General features: G+C 37.6%; 1 protein-coding gene across 5 annotated transcripts in view; it reads left to right on the forward strand.

Moving 5' to 3' along the window:
* The window catches only part of Spata48 (spermatogenesis associated 48), a 51,449-nt gene that overhangs the window by 2,978 nt on the left and 30,059 nt on the right, over positions 1-18,412 (forward strand). Inside the window, exon 2 of one of the 5 annotated variants that reach the window (NM_001347068.1) lies at positions 10,373-10,473. In NM_001347068.1, coding sequence (NP_001333997.1) covers positions 10,373-10,473 — 101 coding nt within the window. Of the gene's footprint in view, positions 1-10,372; positions 10,474-17,838; positions 18,090-18,412 lie in introns of those variants that run through there. The other 4 variants (XM_006514822.4, XM_006514826.1, NM_001382245.1 and 1 more) reach the window with 4 other exon arrangements.

The raw sequence follows: 18,412 nt of genomic DNA on the forward strand, positions 1-18,412 counted from the left end.
TAATGGCCAGGAAATTTTCTGGAACCTGAAAGAATATTCAACAAATAATAGCCATTATTATTAATTATTATCTTCTAACAGTTTCAAAGAGTAATACTTGAGATTTGTGGATTGAGTTCCACATAATTTTCAAGTGTTTCAATGACTTTGAAGACCCTAAAAATATTTATTAAGCATAAATGACTAGTATGTCAGATTTCAGAAAAAAAAGATTCACATCCCCAATAAATCCTGACAAAGAAAGAAATCTTAAACTGTATTATACTACACTCAGTATTATCTTTTTGTTATTGTTAATTACTTTATTTATTTATACCCCAAATGTTGCACCCTCTCCCATTCCCCCTGGAAGAGTTCTTCCTCTCCTACCCCTTCTTTAATCTTTGAGAGGGTGCCACCCCCAGACATCTCCCCTCCTTGGGCCATCAAGTCTCTACAAGAATAGACACATTCTCTCCCACTGAGTCCAGACAAGGTAACCCTCTGCTACATATGTGCCAGGGGCCTCTGACCAGCCCGTGCATGCTCTTTGGTTGGCTTAGTCTCTGGGAGCTCCCAGGGGTCTAAGTTAGTTGACGCTGTTGGTCTTCCTATGAGGTTGCCATCCCCTTCAGTCCTTCCCATAACTCTTCCACAGGGGTTTCCAAACCTCAGTCTAATGCTTGGCTGTGGGTATCTGCATCTGTCTCAGTTAGCTGCTGATACAGCCTTCGTAAGGACAGCCATGTCCTGTCTGCAAGCATAACATAGCATTAGTAATAGTGTTAGGAGTCAGTGCCCACCCATGGGATGGATCCAAAATTGGGCAGGTTACTGGTTAGCCATTCAGTCTCTGCTCCATTTTCACCTACATTTCTTTTAGACAGGAACAATTTTGGGTCGACATTTTTGAAGGTGGCTTGATGTTCTCATGCCTCCACTGGAGGTCCTGTCTAACTACTAGAGGTGGTCTCTTCAGGTTCCATCCCCCACTTTGGGGCATTTTAACTAAAGGCACCCACATTGAGTCCTGAGAGTCCACCTTACACCAATCAGAATGGCTAAGTTTAAAAGCTCAAGTAACAGCATATGCTGGGGAGGATGTGAAGAAAGATGAACAAGCCTCCATAAGTAGTGGGAATGCAAACTGGTTCAACCACTTTGGAAATCAATCTGGCAGTTTTTTAGAAAATTGGAAAAAGTTCTACCTGAAGAGTGGTTGGTTGCAACAACAGTCCCTTATTCCTCACAGTTAATAGAGGGTGAGAAATCCTAAGTCAAGCAGTCTGGAAATTTGACGCTTCATGAAGCCCTCTTCCTGTTTTGCAGATGCTGCCTACTCCCTCTGTCCCTCAGGCAGCAGAGAGAAATAGAAACCCAATGCATCATTGCCATTATGAAAGTAATGTAAACAATAATGTTACATGTATAATAGGTGGTTGATAAGCATGTTTAAGTTGCATGCCATATACTTGGCTCACACTTAGTCTATAGTTTCGTCTTCCAAGTCTGATGACAATAAAAATGAAAAACAGTCAAAATTGTAGAGGAGGAGGAGAATAGGAGGAAGAGGAGAAGGAAAGGGAGGAGGAGGAGAAGGAAAGGGAGGAGGAGGAGGAGGAGAAGGAAGGAAGGAAGGAAGGAAGGAAGGAAGGAAGGAAGGAAGGAAGGAAGGAAGGAAGGAAGGAAGGAAGAAAGAAACAAAGAAACAAAGAAACAAAGAAACAAAGAAAGAAAGAAAGAAAGAAACAAAGAAACCTCTACCTGCTATGAAATATATTCATTAAGCTGGGAAGGGAAGTTACCAGAGTAGAATTCAGAGATTCAGAGATGACCACTGATCACCTGGGCTGTAACAAGCCATCCCTCATAATCTTTTCCTTGGCAACATCTCTGACTGCATAGCTCCCAAATTTTAACTTCACAATACCAGGGTTTGTACGGTGGATTAATTCCTGGAGAAAAACTATGATTGGAGGACAAAGAAGACTGTTCTCTTCCTAGAAGATCCTAGAAGGATTATCTCTGGAGACTACCAAAGTTGAGACAGCATGCTCACTTACTGTTGGTCACTGGAGTAAATCGCAGTAGTTTCTGAAAGCTTTAAAACCCTCTAATTAAAACACTCCAAAGATATCCATTTACAGTTTAAGTCCAAGGCTTTTCTGTGCTGACCCTTTTGTCTCTAGTTCTTCCACCTTCCCTGCCATTCCTTCCTGATACTTTGTACAATAGCTGTGACTAACACTCTGCAGTTTTAATAGCAGTATACTTCATAGTCCAGGGTACTGTACATACTGTTTCCCTGCCTGGAACAACTGGTTTTCATCCACTTCCCCCTTTTTAAAGTTTACATCCTATTTAATTTTCAAGATTAAATCAGTTACCATTTTCAAGAAGATGTTCCTAACTCCTGACAATCTGTTTGGACTAGATAGCCCTTTTCTGCAACCTCACAGAACTCTGGACTGCATTCTTGTTGCATTTACCACTTAGTGGTTTTCAGTACTTGCATGCATGAATTTCCTGCTTGATCATCAGTACCTCATAACCACATTATCCTTGTCATCTTGAGATGCCCATTAGCTTCCACTTACAGGACAGCAAATACTTTGAAGGCTAAAACATCTTAAATAGATAGTGTCGTCAGATTTCTAACCTATCATTAGATTGATTAGTATCTAGAATTGGTTTTTGCTTTACATATATATATCAAAAATAAATATAATATATAATATATATATACATATATATTTATATATATTCCTAGTATTCAAAAGTCATCCTACAGAAGCCATTTAAACACTGAAGTAATTCTCTGCCATGCTTTAATTTTCTAAGTGCATAAATCCCAAAATATTGTGTCTTCATAACAACTCACATTGCACAGACCATCCCTACACAAATCTCTCAAAGATCCAGTAAAGTAATTAGATAATTCATTATAAGATGTCTAATACCTTGTATTATAGAGGAATGTTGGGGTAGTTGTTTAATTGGGTTTTGGAAATGAGTAATGTTTTATTGTCTTGATTTATTTGTGTCATGAGTTGGCAACTTAGTTGATATATTAATACTTCATTTAATTCATTTCAATTATATCTAAAAACAGATCAAAATCAAGTGTGAAAGTTGCAGAAATTCCATTTTAGCTTACAAAATGGCACATGGAGCTAGAAATAGATGACACAGAACTAAAGCTGATAAGCATCTCCAGAAAAGAACTCTTCTTTAATCAGAACAGCTGGGCGCCACAGTCTCTCTGCAGAATGAAAGTTGGTGTGCATTTGGTATGTAGGTCTTGGAGTTTCAGAGGAGAAAAACGTTAGGGGGGCTTTGGATTTAAGAGGAATCCATCTGAGTGTAAGTTCTCCTGCAGTCTGGAAGTGGTAAATAGCGGCAGGTTTGGTATGTGACTATCCTTACCAAATTCTGTACAGGTTTTATCAAGCAAGTCAATTGTTCTGTCCAGAGCTTCTCAGTTTACCTGAGTCTTTTAGATCATTAACCCTTTATTCATAACCCTGAGGACAGATTAAAAAAAATGGGAGTGAAATTATTTTCTCATTGGCTAGGCTCTGTCCCTAGGACCTAAGGAAGCATAGGCTGTGTTAATTTTATATAGTAGAAGGAGAGTTTTGACTTGATCAGCTGTGATGGATCATACTATTGCATTCATGTAGTCCTAGAGAAACCTCACAGAAGTTAGAGGACTAAAAACAGATGATTTGGTTACAGAGAGAAACTGAAATATTGTCCATAAAGGTGTAGGTAGAGGAGGATGAGAAATGGAAAAGATTGAGGAGGCAAGCCAATGAAAAGAGGGGAGTCATTAGATAGGGGTCACATAGAATGGAGAGGATGCATACAGTGTCTTGAAGGGCTGTGCATATTTGGCAGGGGTGGGTTATGTCAGAATGACAAGGATGCCAATAGAGTTGATCATTAAACAAAAGCAATAACTTGCTATCTGGGATTTCAGAAAGAGTAGGGGTGGTAAGAGGTTGGAAAAATCAGAGCTGTCTTAAGAGGTCTGCTGATGGGTATAGGACCTGGGAAGGGGCAGATATTGTATGAGTTCATAGCTTGAGAGGGATATGGATTCATAGTGACAAAGGTGCAGGGGCAGCCCAGAAGCTCTAGACATTAGTGGACAGATAGCTTTAGCATGTGAATGAGTAAGTGGAATTGAACAGCTTTATTTATTTCCTTTACCTGTTTGATTGTATTTTCCTGTATTTCTTTAAGGTATTTATTTATTTCCTCTTTGCAGGCCTCTATTATCTTGACAATATTAGATCTAATGTAATCTTCTCATGCTTGGCCTGTGTTAGGATATCCTGGGCTTGCTGTGGTAGGATAGCTGGGCTATAGTGTTGTCATATTACCTTGGCTCTTGATGATTTTATTCTTATGCTGGCCTTTAGCTATCTGGTTGTCTCTGCTGGCTGTACCTCAGATAGACCTGGCAGTCAGGGAATTGATGGGGAGAGTTCTAAACTGGATATTCCTGGGCCTCCCCCTGCAGGCCTTCTGCAGAAGGCAAGGAGAGCTGTGGCCAGACGATGGAGGTCAGGGGACAGCAAGCAGCTTGTGGCACAGGTGCTCTTCCCTTCATCTTAATTCTTCTATGCCTTCTACTCTTATATCTCTTTTTAATCTCTGCATAAAACAGCTGGGCATGCCTCTTAAAAAGAACTCACAAGCTCATAAAGGTGGCCAATAATATTAACTTTTGCAAGGGGAAAAGGCCAACTAACATAAAAAAAACAGACCTATTACACCAGACTTTTCAATAGAGATGCTAAAAGTCAGAAGGGCCTGGGCAGATATCTTGAAGACTCTAAGAGACCACAGATGGCAGCCCAGACTACTATAACATTCAATCAAAATAGAAGAGGAAAACAAGATAGTCCACTGCAAAACCAAATTTAAACAATATGTATCCATAAATCCAGCCCTACAGAAGATAATAAAAAGGAAAACTCCAACCCAAAGAGGTGAACTATACCCAAGAAAACACAGAAGATAAATAAATACATCAGAAAAACCAAAAGAAGGGAAACACATACACACTTCCAACACCAACATCAAAACATGAATTAACAATCTTTGGTCATTAAAATCTCACATCAATAGACTGGATTCCCCAATAAAAAAGACACAGACTAAAAAATTGGATGAGAAAACAGTATCCATCATTCAGCTGCATGCAAGAAATGCACCTCAGCAACAGAAATAGATAGACATTACCTCAGAATAAAGGATGAAAAAGGTTTTCCAAGCAAATGGACCCAAGAACCAAGTTAGAGGAGTCATTCTAATAGCTAATAAAGTAGACTTTTAACAAAAATAATCAAAAATATCAAAAATAATCTGGAAGGATGCTTAGTATTTATCAAAGGAAAAGACTGCCAGGATGATATTTCAATTCTGAATATCTATGCCTCAAATGCAAGGGTACCACATTTGTAAAAGAAGTGTTACTAAAGCTTAAATCACTCACTGAATCCCAAACATTGATAGTGAGACTTCAAAATTCCACAAAATTAACTTAAAATCAGTAGCCTTTATACAAATAATAATGAAGCTGAGAATAATTATGGAAACAGTACCCTTCACAATTGCCACAAATAATATAAAATATCTTAGTGTAACTCTAACCAAGCAAGTGAAAGGCCAGTATGACAAAAACTTCAAGTCTCCAAAAGAAAGAAACTGAAAAAGATATCAGAAGAGGGAAAGACCTCCCATACTCATGAATCAGTAGTATAAACATAGTAGAAATAGCCAACTAACCAAAACCAACATAAAGATTCAATGCAATTCCCATCAAACTCCAACAGAATTCTTCACAGATTTTGAAAGAACAATACACAACTCCATATGGAAAAACAAAATAAATAAATAAAACAAAGATGTCTAAAACAATCTTGTATTGCAAACAAGAACTTTTTGATGTATCACCATTCCTGACTTCAAGCTGTCCTAAAGAGCAATATTAATAAAAATCATAGGCATAAAATAGACATGTTGATCAATGGAATAGAAAAAAAAACCCATAAATAAACCTGCATACCTACAGACACTTAAATTTTAACAAAGAAGCTAAAACCATACAGTGGGAAACACATAAACAGCTTCAATAAATGGTGCTAGTCTAACTGGATATCTGCATGTAGATGAATACTAATAGCTCCATATCTATCACCCTGCACAAAAACGCCAATCTAAGTGGATCAAAGACCTCATTGAACTAGATACACTAAATCTAGTAGAAGAGAAAACAGGAACTGCCTTGAAAACACTGACATAGGAGACAACTTCCTGAACAGAACAACAGCTCAGGCACCATGATCAGAAATTAAGTAATGGAAACTCATGGGCCTAAAAAGCTTCTGTAAGGCAAAGGCTTACATCAATTTGACAAAACAGCAGCCTAAAGATTGAGAAAATATCTTCACCAACCCTACATCTGACAGAGGACTAATATCCAAAATATATGAAGAACTCAAGGAATTATGCATCAACAAACCCAGTAACCCACATAATAAATCAGGTATAAAGCTAAACAGAGGATTCTCAACAGAGAAATCTCTAATATCCATATCCTGGCAAGGTTGTGGAGCAAGGGAAACACTCCTCCACTGCTGGTGGGAGTGCAAACTTGTACAACCACTTTGGAAACCAATTTGGCAGTTTCTCAGAAAACTGGGAAAAGTTCTACTCAACACCAAGCTTTACCATTCCTGGGCATATTCCCCAAAGATGTTCTACAATACTGCAAGGACACTTGCTTAACAGTGTTCATAGTAGCCAGAAATTGGAAACAACCTAGATGTCCCTCAACTGGAGAATGGATAATGAAAATGTGGTAAATTTACACAATGGAATACTACTTAGTTACTAAAAATAAAGATATCATGAAATTTGCAGACAAATGGATGGAACTAGAAAATATCCTGAGTGAAGTAACCCAAACCCAGAAAGACATGCATGGTATGTACTCGCTTAAAAGTGGATATTAGCCATAAAACACAAGATAACCATTCTACAATCCACAGACCCAAAGAAACTAAGTTACAAGAAGGGTCCAAGGGAGGATCCTTGAATCTCACTGAAGGAAAAACAAAATAGACATCAGAGGCAGATGGATGAAGGGAACTGGGGGGGAGAAGGGATGGGGAACAGTACTGAGATAAGGAACAGATGTGAGGAGAGCAGAATAGAGGAGGCTGGAGAGGGCTGGGAGAGAAAATGGAAATTGTTTGGGAGGTGAGTATCTGTGGGACAAGCCATAGACCTGGGACATTGAAGGCTCCGGGGAGTCTATGGTGGTCATCCTAGTTGAGACTCCTTGCAACTGAGAATATGGAGACTGAGATGGCCAGCTCCTGTAGCCATGTGGGACTTCCAGTGGAGAGAGGGGGACACCAACCCACCCACAAAACCTTTGACCCAAAATTTGTCTCACCTACAAGATAAAGATGTACAAGGATAAAGATGGAGCAGAGGTTGAGGAAATAGTCAACCAATAACTGGCTGAACTTGAGACCCATAACATAGGAGACAACTAAGCCCTGACACTATTAATGCTACTCTTCTATTCTTGCAAACAGGAGCCTAGCATAACTGTCTTTTGAGAGGCTTCGTCCAGCAGCTGATGGAAACAGATTAGAGACTCACAGCCAAATATTAGGCAGAGCTCACTGAGTCTTCTGGAAGACTAGGGAGAAGGATTCAGATAGCCAGAGTGTTCAAGGACACCACAAGAAAACCTACAGAGCCAACTAACCTAGACCCATAAGGGATCACAGAGACTGGTCCACCAAATAAAAGAGCATGCAGGGGCTCATCCTAGACCCCCTACACGTTTGTAGCAGATGTGCAGCTCAGTCTTTATGGGTCCCTTAACAATTAGAGCAGAGACCCTCTCTGACTCTGCTGCCTGCCCTTTGATCTCCTTCCCCTTGCTGGATTGCCTAGTCAGGCCTCAGTTGGAGAGGAGGTGCTCAGTCCTCCTGGGACTTGTTGTGCCACAATGGGTTGGGACTCATGGTGGGGCTTCCCAAAGAAAGGGAGGTGGTAATGGAGGGAGGGGTTGTGAGGGCAGGACTGGCAAGGGAAGACTGCTATTGGATGTAAACGAATGAATGAATGAAAAAATCAGAGAAGTAGAGGGAAAACTAAGGGATTGTGGCTAGTGAAAAAATACTTGCAAAAATCTTACAAAGCTAGATCAGCACCCTAACAGTGATAAAGTATGGGTAGCAATGTATGAAGCAGGGGTTGTCATAAAAGGGAAGTAAAAAGAAATGCCAGGAGAAAGTTGGCTCCCAGGTCCAGTGGGCCACTCCAGGTGGCAGTAGCTAGTTCTACTAACAGGAGTGCTACACCAAGCTAGTCGAAGCAGCAGGAGGCTACAGAACATAAAAGGAAGAGAACAGTAAAATTAAAAAAAAAAATAAAAGAGGACTACCATAAAGACATGTATCTGGCCTGGGATGAAAGGGATGAAGGCTCCTTGCAAGCAGAGCTCCTACACAGCATCCAAAACTTCTTCTTGCAGTTGTATCAGGAGTAAATGAAACTGTTGCAGGGTGAGAGCATATGTGGAATGTCCCTGCTCATATACAAGGGGGAAGTCTTATTATCTTAAGGGAGGTGGGTTCAGTAAGTTAAATATCTAAAAGATTAGGTTAAGTATTAGCTTAAGATATAAGTATGAGGATAATTAAAAGAGTGGTTAAGGGGAGGAGCCAGGGGAGGAGAGAACCAAAGGTCCAGTCACAGGAGAAGTTGCCATTTAATTTTTTTGGTCTGTCCCAGCATCTTTGGGCTGCATCTCAAACCAGTTTGGATTTGTTGGTGAAGAATGAGCACTGTTCCTGGACTAGGGCACAACCCCCAACCTTAGCAGTTCTCAGGATATCTAGTCTTGAATTTTAGAGAGTCAAAGCAGCCGAAGAATCAAGGAGATTCTGAAAAATGTTAAACTGATCTGAAATTTCAGGTTTTCTGGAAGCTGGTGATACAGAGAAGTTAACTGATGCAAAATTCCTTCAGTCCAACTGTTTTAGTTCAGAATCTTGGGGTCAAGGGATGCCTAGTGTCAAAAAAAGGAATGAGTTGGATGGTCCAGTAGTCCCCATTTCAGAGGTCACCCAAACTGCTTTTAAAGGAGATTGATGTAGATCTCTCTTAACTCTTCAGACCACCCCCACCATCAAAAACAGAACATATTATGTTATCAAATGTCCTTATGTTCTTTAGTCTGTGATGCAGCCTTTGGATGGGAATTGGCCTTTCCACTGCAGACTCACATGCTTGCCCTGGGTGGGTCAGGCTATCCTCCTGAGTCTGTGACTGAGAAAAAAAGAGCAAAACATCTAAGCCTTACCCCCATGCTGACACTGAGCTGGTCATGTTCCTTACAAAGTCACTCTGCTGCAACTCTGAAGGAAAGCTCCTGGCTACTCTCTCAGATGCTTATAGATACCACTTCCTTGAAAGGAGACCACAAAATTTCTTGTCCTCTTTATTTTGCTTTTTTGGAGCTAACATCTTTTTTTAAGGGGGGTTATAACAATCCATATATGATCTTCAAATCATGGATTCTGCATAGATTCATGATCCAATGGGGCATAGGCTCATGTTACCACGTGTTAGGATGGTTTGCCTCCAATACACTCCGATGGCCTATTTCCCCAGAAAAGAGTTAGAAATGGCTCAGATAAGCTTTATAACGGAACAAGAAGTTTTATTTCCAATTTTTTAAGCTGAACATTTTACCTAGAGACCCACGTTTCCTATATGTGGGGTAAATTAATCACTATTATTTACTTCTGCCTTAATAAAGTGTAGTGTAGCTGGAGAAATGGTCCTGAGAAGCCAGCAGTATTCTGCTTGGCTTACACTCCAGGTGAATAGATAAGCTGTGCTTTGTGCCTTCTGCTGTGGCTACATTATTTGCCACACAAAGTGAACATTGCTTTAGTATAGATGAAGATAGCCACCAATTCCATGTGACTGACTTAGATTCTAGGTCTTTGCTCTAACAGAATTTAAAGTTTGTAGGTTTGGTCAGTAAACACACTTTTTGTTTCATTTGATGTACACAGCTAATGTGGGAATTAGGGAAATGACCAACTAATTCAGAGCACACTGAACTGAGTGCAGGGTTGTGATCAATTATGACCCAAATTTTAAATTGCAATTTTAACATGTATTTAACACAATTTGGGCAGCATCAAATTAAGCCTGCAATTCCCAGAAGCCTTGTTACAGTTTAACATACATCAACTAAATATTTTTAAAAGGTATCACTGTGGTTTTTGGGGTTTTTTTTTGTTTGTTTGTTTTTACCTAAAGTGCATGAATTTTTGGTTTTCAGGTTGGACAAGCCCAATGAAGGTTGTTCCTGTACCAGTCCATGAACATGAAGTAGGCACACTAAGTCGCATATATACCTTTGACGAGGAGGCAATAAGTACAGTAAGATGGGCTCAATACATAGTACTATAGAATGTAGTTTGTTTCTATCATTGTTTGTGTGCTTAGTACTTTCTTCCCCAGAGGAAAAACTATTATTCACAAAGTACATCCCTTTTTTAGCTTTTAAAACAAACAAATAAAACACTTTTGTTAGTGTAGATCATACCAAAATGTATAAATAACATATCAGCAATCATAAAATGCTTCAGCTGGAGAAAAAAACTACTTTTCACATAGGAGCCATTTTAACCATATCCCAGTACAGCACATAATAACATGCCTTACTTCCTATTCCATGACAAGCCGCCTCAGATTGGTGGCTTTGAAAACCTATCAACATCATGCTAATATAAATACCTTCAAACAGAAAGTACTCTATTGAATTGTTATAATTTAATTGTTCTTTTTTAATATGTAGGCCATTTTTACATTTGTGTAGCCCATGTCATTATGCTAAGTAAAACAAACCAGACTCAAAGACAAGAATTGCATGCCCTGTTCATACTCTCTCTCTCTCTCTCTCTCTCTCTCTCTGTGTGTGTGTGTGTGTGTGTGTGTGTGTGTGTGTGTGTGAATTGAGAAATTATTGAACCCTTGATCAGGGTGTCAGGACAAAGATCATAATTTTCATGGCTTCTAAATAAAAAAAAACAAAAACTGTAACAACAGAGAAAGGAAATGGTGTTTCCAAACTGAGAAACACAATTCACAGATTTATTGGTGCATCAGCAAATTAGACATGGTCAAAGAGATTTGATATAAATAGGTAAATCTATTTTATTATTTTTATTTTTATTATTATTTTATAAATCTATTTTATTATTATAATATCTATTTATTATTAGCACAAACATATAAAAAGGTAATATAGATAAGAGTCAGAAATCTAAAAGAAAAAAGCATGTGTCCCAAAAATAGAAGACAGAATAAGACAGAACTATGTAAGATACAATAATTGTATCTGTGTTTTCTAGGACTGTCTGAGGCACCCTTTCACATTTTCCACTGTACATCAAATATGAGGCATGAGCCAAGTAACAGCAAGAACGTTTCTGACAGTTTCAGCCCTAACAACAATGATGATGTCAGAAGTTCATTAAGATCATAAGAACAAAATAGCATGTAGTTGTAGTTGATGAATCTGCTCTAATCTCCCTGGCAGCAGCAGCAACAGCAGAGTAAGCAGAGTTCCTCGTTACCCGCCCCAATGCTCTGGACTCTCAAATGAAAGACACACACACACACACACACACAGTCTTATATTTAATATGCCTAATGGACTCAATAGCTGGGCCACTCCCAAACTTCCACATTGCTAGTGCCTCCCATCTGATACTCCTGAATTATTACTTACTAAAATCTACATTTCACCTTTGTTTCCCTAGACCTAATGTGGGGGAGAGGCCTGAGGTTGCTCTTCCCTTTTTCTTACATGATTGGTATGTCTCTCTTCTGCAGCTCTGAAGCCCGAATCTTATCCCTTCCCTGGCATGGTGTTTCTCCTTCTTCCTTGGTCCCCTTGCTCAAAAATCCTAGCCACAGGGAACTTTACCAGTCAGAACGAGCTGGAGGCAGGGACCCTCAGCACCTCACATGTGGCATTCTCATGCAATTTTGGAAACCCAAATAACATAATGCAAGCATTAAACCAAATCCACAATATTTCTCCCTTTCATCCATTAAAAAGGCCTTTTCTCTCAGATATACAATAAACATAGTTATCACAGTTATATAAACTATAAGGTATGATATACTCTAATAACATCCATCAATTTTGTCAATTTAAATACATTACTGTAATATCTATTCTAACTTAAAGACTTTACAATTCTATACCAGAATTATATTTTGATTTTGACTTACATTACCATCTGAAAAACGATCCTTTCAAATCTACATCATCTTCCTCAATGCTAAACAACTTAAGTTTAACTATGAGGCTATAAATAGTCTTCAATCCCATCAGAGAGCCAAGAACAAATTAAATGTAACCTGGACATATAGGAAGCACAAAAACATAGTTTCCTATATGCACAGAAACTTAAACAAATTGCACAGACAGTTGACTACCTAGACAGTCTTCCATTCCTCAAAATGTCAGAGCATCTATCTTCAGCCTTCTGGTCCAGAACCATCTAACAGATCTGAAGTATGGAAGGAAATATGAAAGACTAGTTTACCATGTCTTGGCAAAGCTGTCAACTATCCTGTATCGTGTCCTTTCCTAGGCAGTAGTTTTGTCTGTAGATGAATTAGGGCAATTCTTGCCCATGCTACCTTGTCACAAGTGGGACAACTCTATATAGAGGTTATGGTGCTCAATATCTTTGAACCACGAAGGAAGTACTGTTGGAAGCAGACACATCCCCTAGTCAAAATATTCTTCTATTAACAATGACATGACTTTAAATGTCATATTCTGTGGGTTTCTGATGCTTTTGAAGACTATCTATATAAAGTATAACTGAACTGTTAAACCTTGACTACTCTTAGCTATTTCTATTGGAATGATATTAAAAGCACGTTATTATTATTAAATCTGAATCTAATATAACCATGAATTTACTATCTGGTCCTTAACTTCCATTACTTAATCATCTTAAACAGTTTGTAATAATAGCTATTAGAAAGACTGCTACATTGTCTAAGAGTAACAATATTAATTTCAAATCTTGTATCAATAAAAAAAAACTTATACCAATGAAAACCTCAAATCTGTATTAATATATACAATTTTGCACCAGTGTAAGAAAGTATAACTTCAATTTTGCATCAATTATAAATATTTTTAACAATATAAATTTATGGCTATACAATGCTTTGTTTAAGAATGAATTTAGAAATCTATCTCATATATTTTTCCCTGTTCAAAATTATGATCATTTCCAAATTATCCCTTAAAATGACAATCTATTTATAATTTATAAAAATAACCATAACGAGACACCCAAACCCAAGGGACCAGGATGACAGCTCTCTACAACTTCTCCCTACTGAATTGGGGTGATGAATTTTTTAAAGGGATGGCAAGGAGCTGAAAATTAGAAAAAATGTTTAGACTTAAGAAAGCTAGCTTTAGCATCTTATCTAGTCTCTGTATGCTTAGAAGGCCCAGGGTTTGACTGAAGTTATTTGAAAGGCTGGATGAACTGAGTCCGTCAAGAATCAGTAGCTATTCTTGAAGCTGTTTTAGAAGCAAGTCTCTGGAAACAGTACCAGGAGGCAGGGGGCCAGAACAGCAGGCCATTTTAGGGTCCCTGTGGATGAATCTTGTCAGAGCTGTACATTTTGTAATATATGAATCTTACAACCAAAATTTTAGTACTATTAAGATATTTGTATGCATTGTATAAGGGTACAGATCAGTTAAGGATAATATTTTGTTCCTTGTCCAAGCAGATGAAAGACAACTCTCCTTTTATGAATTAAGTTGCTCAATAACCAATTGTAATTGATCCTCATTCACGTCATGTGAAGGATGGTGTGGTGAATCTTAAGAATTCTATAACCAACAGGATTCATTTTAGCTGAAGTTTTGGCTAGAGACATTTTAATGTCTCAGCCAATTATAGGGCAGTTCCCATGTGGGGGAATCAGCAAATCAAGTTACCTATCCTTTTTGATTTTCTCGAATTTTGGTGGGGTTTTTTTGGTGGAGGTGGTTGTTTTGTTTCGTTTTGTTTTGTTTGTTTGCTTGCTTGTTTTTTAGCCAAGATCTTTAGGGGGTCTTCCCATGTCATATCTGATCCATGTCACTCTAAGAGGTCCAAAGCCTTTTCTTTTTTCCTATTAACATAATATATAGAGTCTCTTTCCCATAATAATATGTCTTTGATCTAGTAACCCAAAATCATCAAAGGTATAGATTAATTCAATTTAGCAGCCTCCTTTCTCTTTAGAAATGTTTTATTTTAAACTCTCTCCCAGAGAATTTTTAATATCATAACCACCAACTTATAACCATGTGCATTTTGATAATTAAAGCAATTAAAGCAACCTAAACAATTATTATTATCTATTGTGACAGTATTCCTTCACCATCTCCTGCCTTGTTCCTACATGAGATCAAGGCCTAAGTTTCTATTATCTGTCTGAGATGAGGTTTTTTTTCTATCTTCTGCTCTAGACCTACATTTTAAGATCAGAAGTTTCAATTTATTTGTTTATCCATGCATACTTAAAATCTCCCTTCTATGGAATTAATATCTTTTTCTATTTAACTTCCTTGCATAGTTTGCAGTGCTTATTACTGCGTAAAATTTGGATAACAGTAACCATCTTTTGTTTTACTATGTTGAATATGAAGAAACTGTAAGACAAAGTAGAGATGTTTGCAGTGCAGATATTTGTGGTAATATTAGACTATTGTGTTGTGGATGTTATTAGTATCCTGTTAGGAATAATATAAAAATAGTTCTGCTTCAATAATAATAGAGTTGTCAAAAGTACCCAAAAGACATTGAGAGTTATAAGTCAGGATCTATGCTGATCAATTCTAAAATACCAGGAAGACACCAACAGAAGATGGCATCGGGAGAATAATTTCAGAAAACCACCTAGGTAATAAATATGAGGACATAGACTCCAAAATATTTCCTAAAAATCATAGCATATAGAAGCAATGACTTATAAGGCAGAATATAGAAGACTGTATGTCAGAAAAAAAAAATTTCAAATTCCAAGGAAAGTTTATCAGAATAGCAATGGCTTACCTAGATGATGATCAAGAAGAATATGTGACCCACAGAACATGATGAGACATGAACTTGGGGTTCTCCTATAGAAAGTTTAAGCACACACTCAGAAGCCAGTTTCCCTTATGAAGAACAAGACTGGAAAGATGTTGGTCTTTAAGAACTCTCATTGTTAAGAGAAAGAGTTCCCAGTCCACAAACTGAGAGCCATTTTCATATTTAAACTAAGGGTTTTCTCTGGGATTTATTAACTTATGGCTCAAAACTAATGTTATGTTGAAAATACTTATATTTTAGAAAATAAAATACATACAACTTAGTCATACAATAACCATTAATTTAAAGAGATACAAATATTTCATTTGTGTCAGGAATAGCATCTCTAATCACATCAAATTGTTCTACATAAAGTGATTATATTATAAAAATATTTATTCTTTGTCCTATATACCTAAAATCACAATTTGATAATTTCTATAGTATAACAATGTGTGTTTTACTGCCTCCAAAAGAGTATGGTAAGAAAAGCTGTGCTTTTTCTGAAGCAGTAATCTTTCCATGCACCATTGGTATAGATGATATATTTGTATTTGTTTGAAGATTTTTAACTCATAAATTGAGTTCTAGAATACTCATTATTATTTTGGTAAGACACTATTGTAAAAGGAAACTTCCGAATAATAAAACTTTATGAATAAAAATAAAATTTGCTAGAATCTTGGTAGTTGGTTATGTATAAAACTGATAGCATTTATATATAACAAAATTTATGAACTAAATACTCATGTATTTAAATTTTAATTTATTTGTGTGTATGTGTGTGGTGGGGTTGTGCAAGTGCCTGTGGAAGCCCTAGCAGGATATTGAATTCTCTAGAGTTGAAGTTACAGGCTACTGTGAGCCACCTGTTATTGTTGATGTCAATGTTGTAAACCAAACTCCAGTGTTCTACAACATGTGTTCTTAGCCACCTCACCCAAGATGCATGCTTTAAATGTTAAAACTATCAATCCAGTGTTTCAAGGAATAAAAATAAATAAAGTCATGGCATCTAAAAAGAAATCTATGCCATAACCTCCAGGGAAACAAAATACAGTGATTGTCTTGAAACAGCTGAAACAAGAGAGTTCTCTAAAGCCATAGCAGATGGAAATGTGACCAAAAGTAGGCAGAGATAGAATCCCATCATTACTGCAATCCAAGTCAGGCTACGACCACTACTTGACCACTCTGCCACTTAGAATTTTATTACACTTGAAGAACATTAATAATTCAAGAGATTTTTGTCAAGACCATACATTTTATCCTAAAGCAGATAAAAACTAAAGAAAATATTAAGGTATTCATTAGTCAGTAGGAAAGGAGACACTGTGATCAGAGGTACAGGCAAGAGTCAAGAGCAGAAATATAAATGCATGGTTGATATAAATGACTCTATAAAACAATAACAATGACCTTGTGGGGCATTAAACACATATATATTGAATGAAGATACAATTGATTAATTAATCTGAAGGAGGGTCAGCAGTTAAACATAACTCTTTCCTAGGAAAGAGTCAAAGTACTAGTTATTTTTAATCCTTGAAAATACGTGTTCACATTGCAATTTGTAGATTAAATACAAAAGAAATAGATAAACAACAGAACTCATTGAATAATGGGAAGCCAATGCAATCAAAATTAAAATAAGATTTTTAAAAGGCATGTAGGTCATAGAGGACATATAAGGTAGTAGTTTCAAACTTGGAGTCGGCAATTATGTATTTCCTATGTTTGGTTTAAAAAAAAAAAAAAAGACTGCCTGAACGCACGGATATAAAATATCTGCTTACCCTACTAGAAACAAAAGCATATACAAGATATTAAAGCATCATGGAAAAAGATATATTAGATCATGAAAAATAATGCATGCGTGTACTTTTTTCCAGGAGTATTTATACAAATAAGCACAGACAATGCCCAAAAACAAGTCTCTACAAATTATATCTTTAACTTACAAACTGCACGGTCTTTGAGCATAAGACAATTACAACAGAACAAAATACCCTTCCAGATTATGTATTTGGAAAAGAAAGGTGTGTTTAGGGATGTTCATCATCCAGAGGATAATTCACAACCGTAGGAGAAGCTAGAAGGTGTTCATAAGGAAATTAAAATGTCCTTGTGAAATGTGTGGGTGGGAACTGTATCAACCCTGACAGGACCTGCCTTTAAAATGTGTGTTAGAACACAAGAAAGCCCCACAATTCAATAGGCAAACAAGGTACATTTTGTGAAATGAGAAAAGGAGTAAAAATCAATTTAAAAACAAAGTACAGGAAAGGAAAAATAAGGATACAGAAAACAAACATGCGATCGTCAATGTTACAAATTGGTTCTTTGCAAAACTACTTTGAGACCCTACTCCTCTGGGAACACGTATCCCCTATGCTTGTAGGATTTGTCAGCCTTTGTCAGAGCAGCTTCTTACTGCAAAGAGTAGGGGTTAATAGAAAGTCTTTACCGTTCAAAGTACTGAGAATTCGTGACTGTGAATGCTTAGCCTTAGATGGATATTTACCACAACCCACCCCCACCAAGGCTTAGGAACGTCACAGAAGCAGTGGAGGAGGGAGGATGTAATTGCCTGAAGGGGAGAAACGCAATAAGGTGCGGTCCTCTGGGCATGCTCACAGCAGTTGTAGGTACTGATAAGAGAGCACACAAGATTAAGCAAGGAAATACTTTCAGCGTGAAAGGGGAGGAGCTATTAGGGTCCCACCCCTTTGTAAGGAGCAGTTGATGGCTGACCACAGAGAAATTCACCTTTCTTTGGGGACGTGGTTACTGGTAGGTTTCCTATGTCCCGATGCATGACTGGAGTGTACTATAAAAATATAAGAGGACATGAGACTGGAAGAAATATGTGTTGAGCAGAGCCAGGTGAGATGGAGGGAAGAATAAAAGTGAATATGGTCAAATATTTCCGTGGCAGCTCTACAAGTTCGCACTCCCTCCAACAATGGAGGAGTGCTCCCCTTGCTCCACATCCGCTCCAGCTGTCACTTGTGTTACTGATCTTAGCCATTCTGACAGATGTAAGATGGAATGTCAAAAGTAGTTTCGACATTAGGCTCTATGTCGTTCTCGGTACATAACATACAAAAATGGAGATGCATAAATTAAGAAACTTCTTCAATCTGATTAAGGCAATTCCTCAGTTGATGTCCTCTCTTTTCGGGTGTGTCAAAATTAGCCATATCAAT

This window comes from Mus musculus, chromosome 11, assembly GCF_000001635.26.
Source record: "Mus musculus strain C57BL/6J chromosome 11, GRCm38.p6 C57BL/6J".
In the NCBI taxonomy this organism is placed as follows: Eukaryota; Metazoa; Chordata; class Mammalia; order Rodentia; family Muridae; genus Mus; species Mus musculus.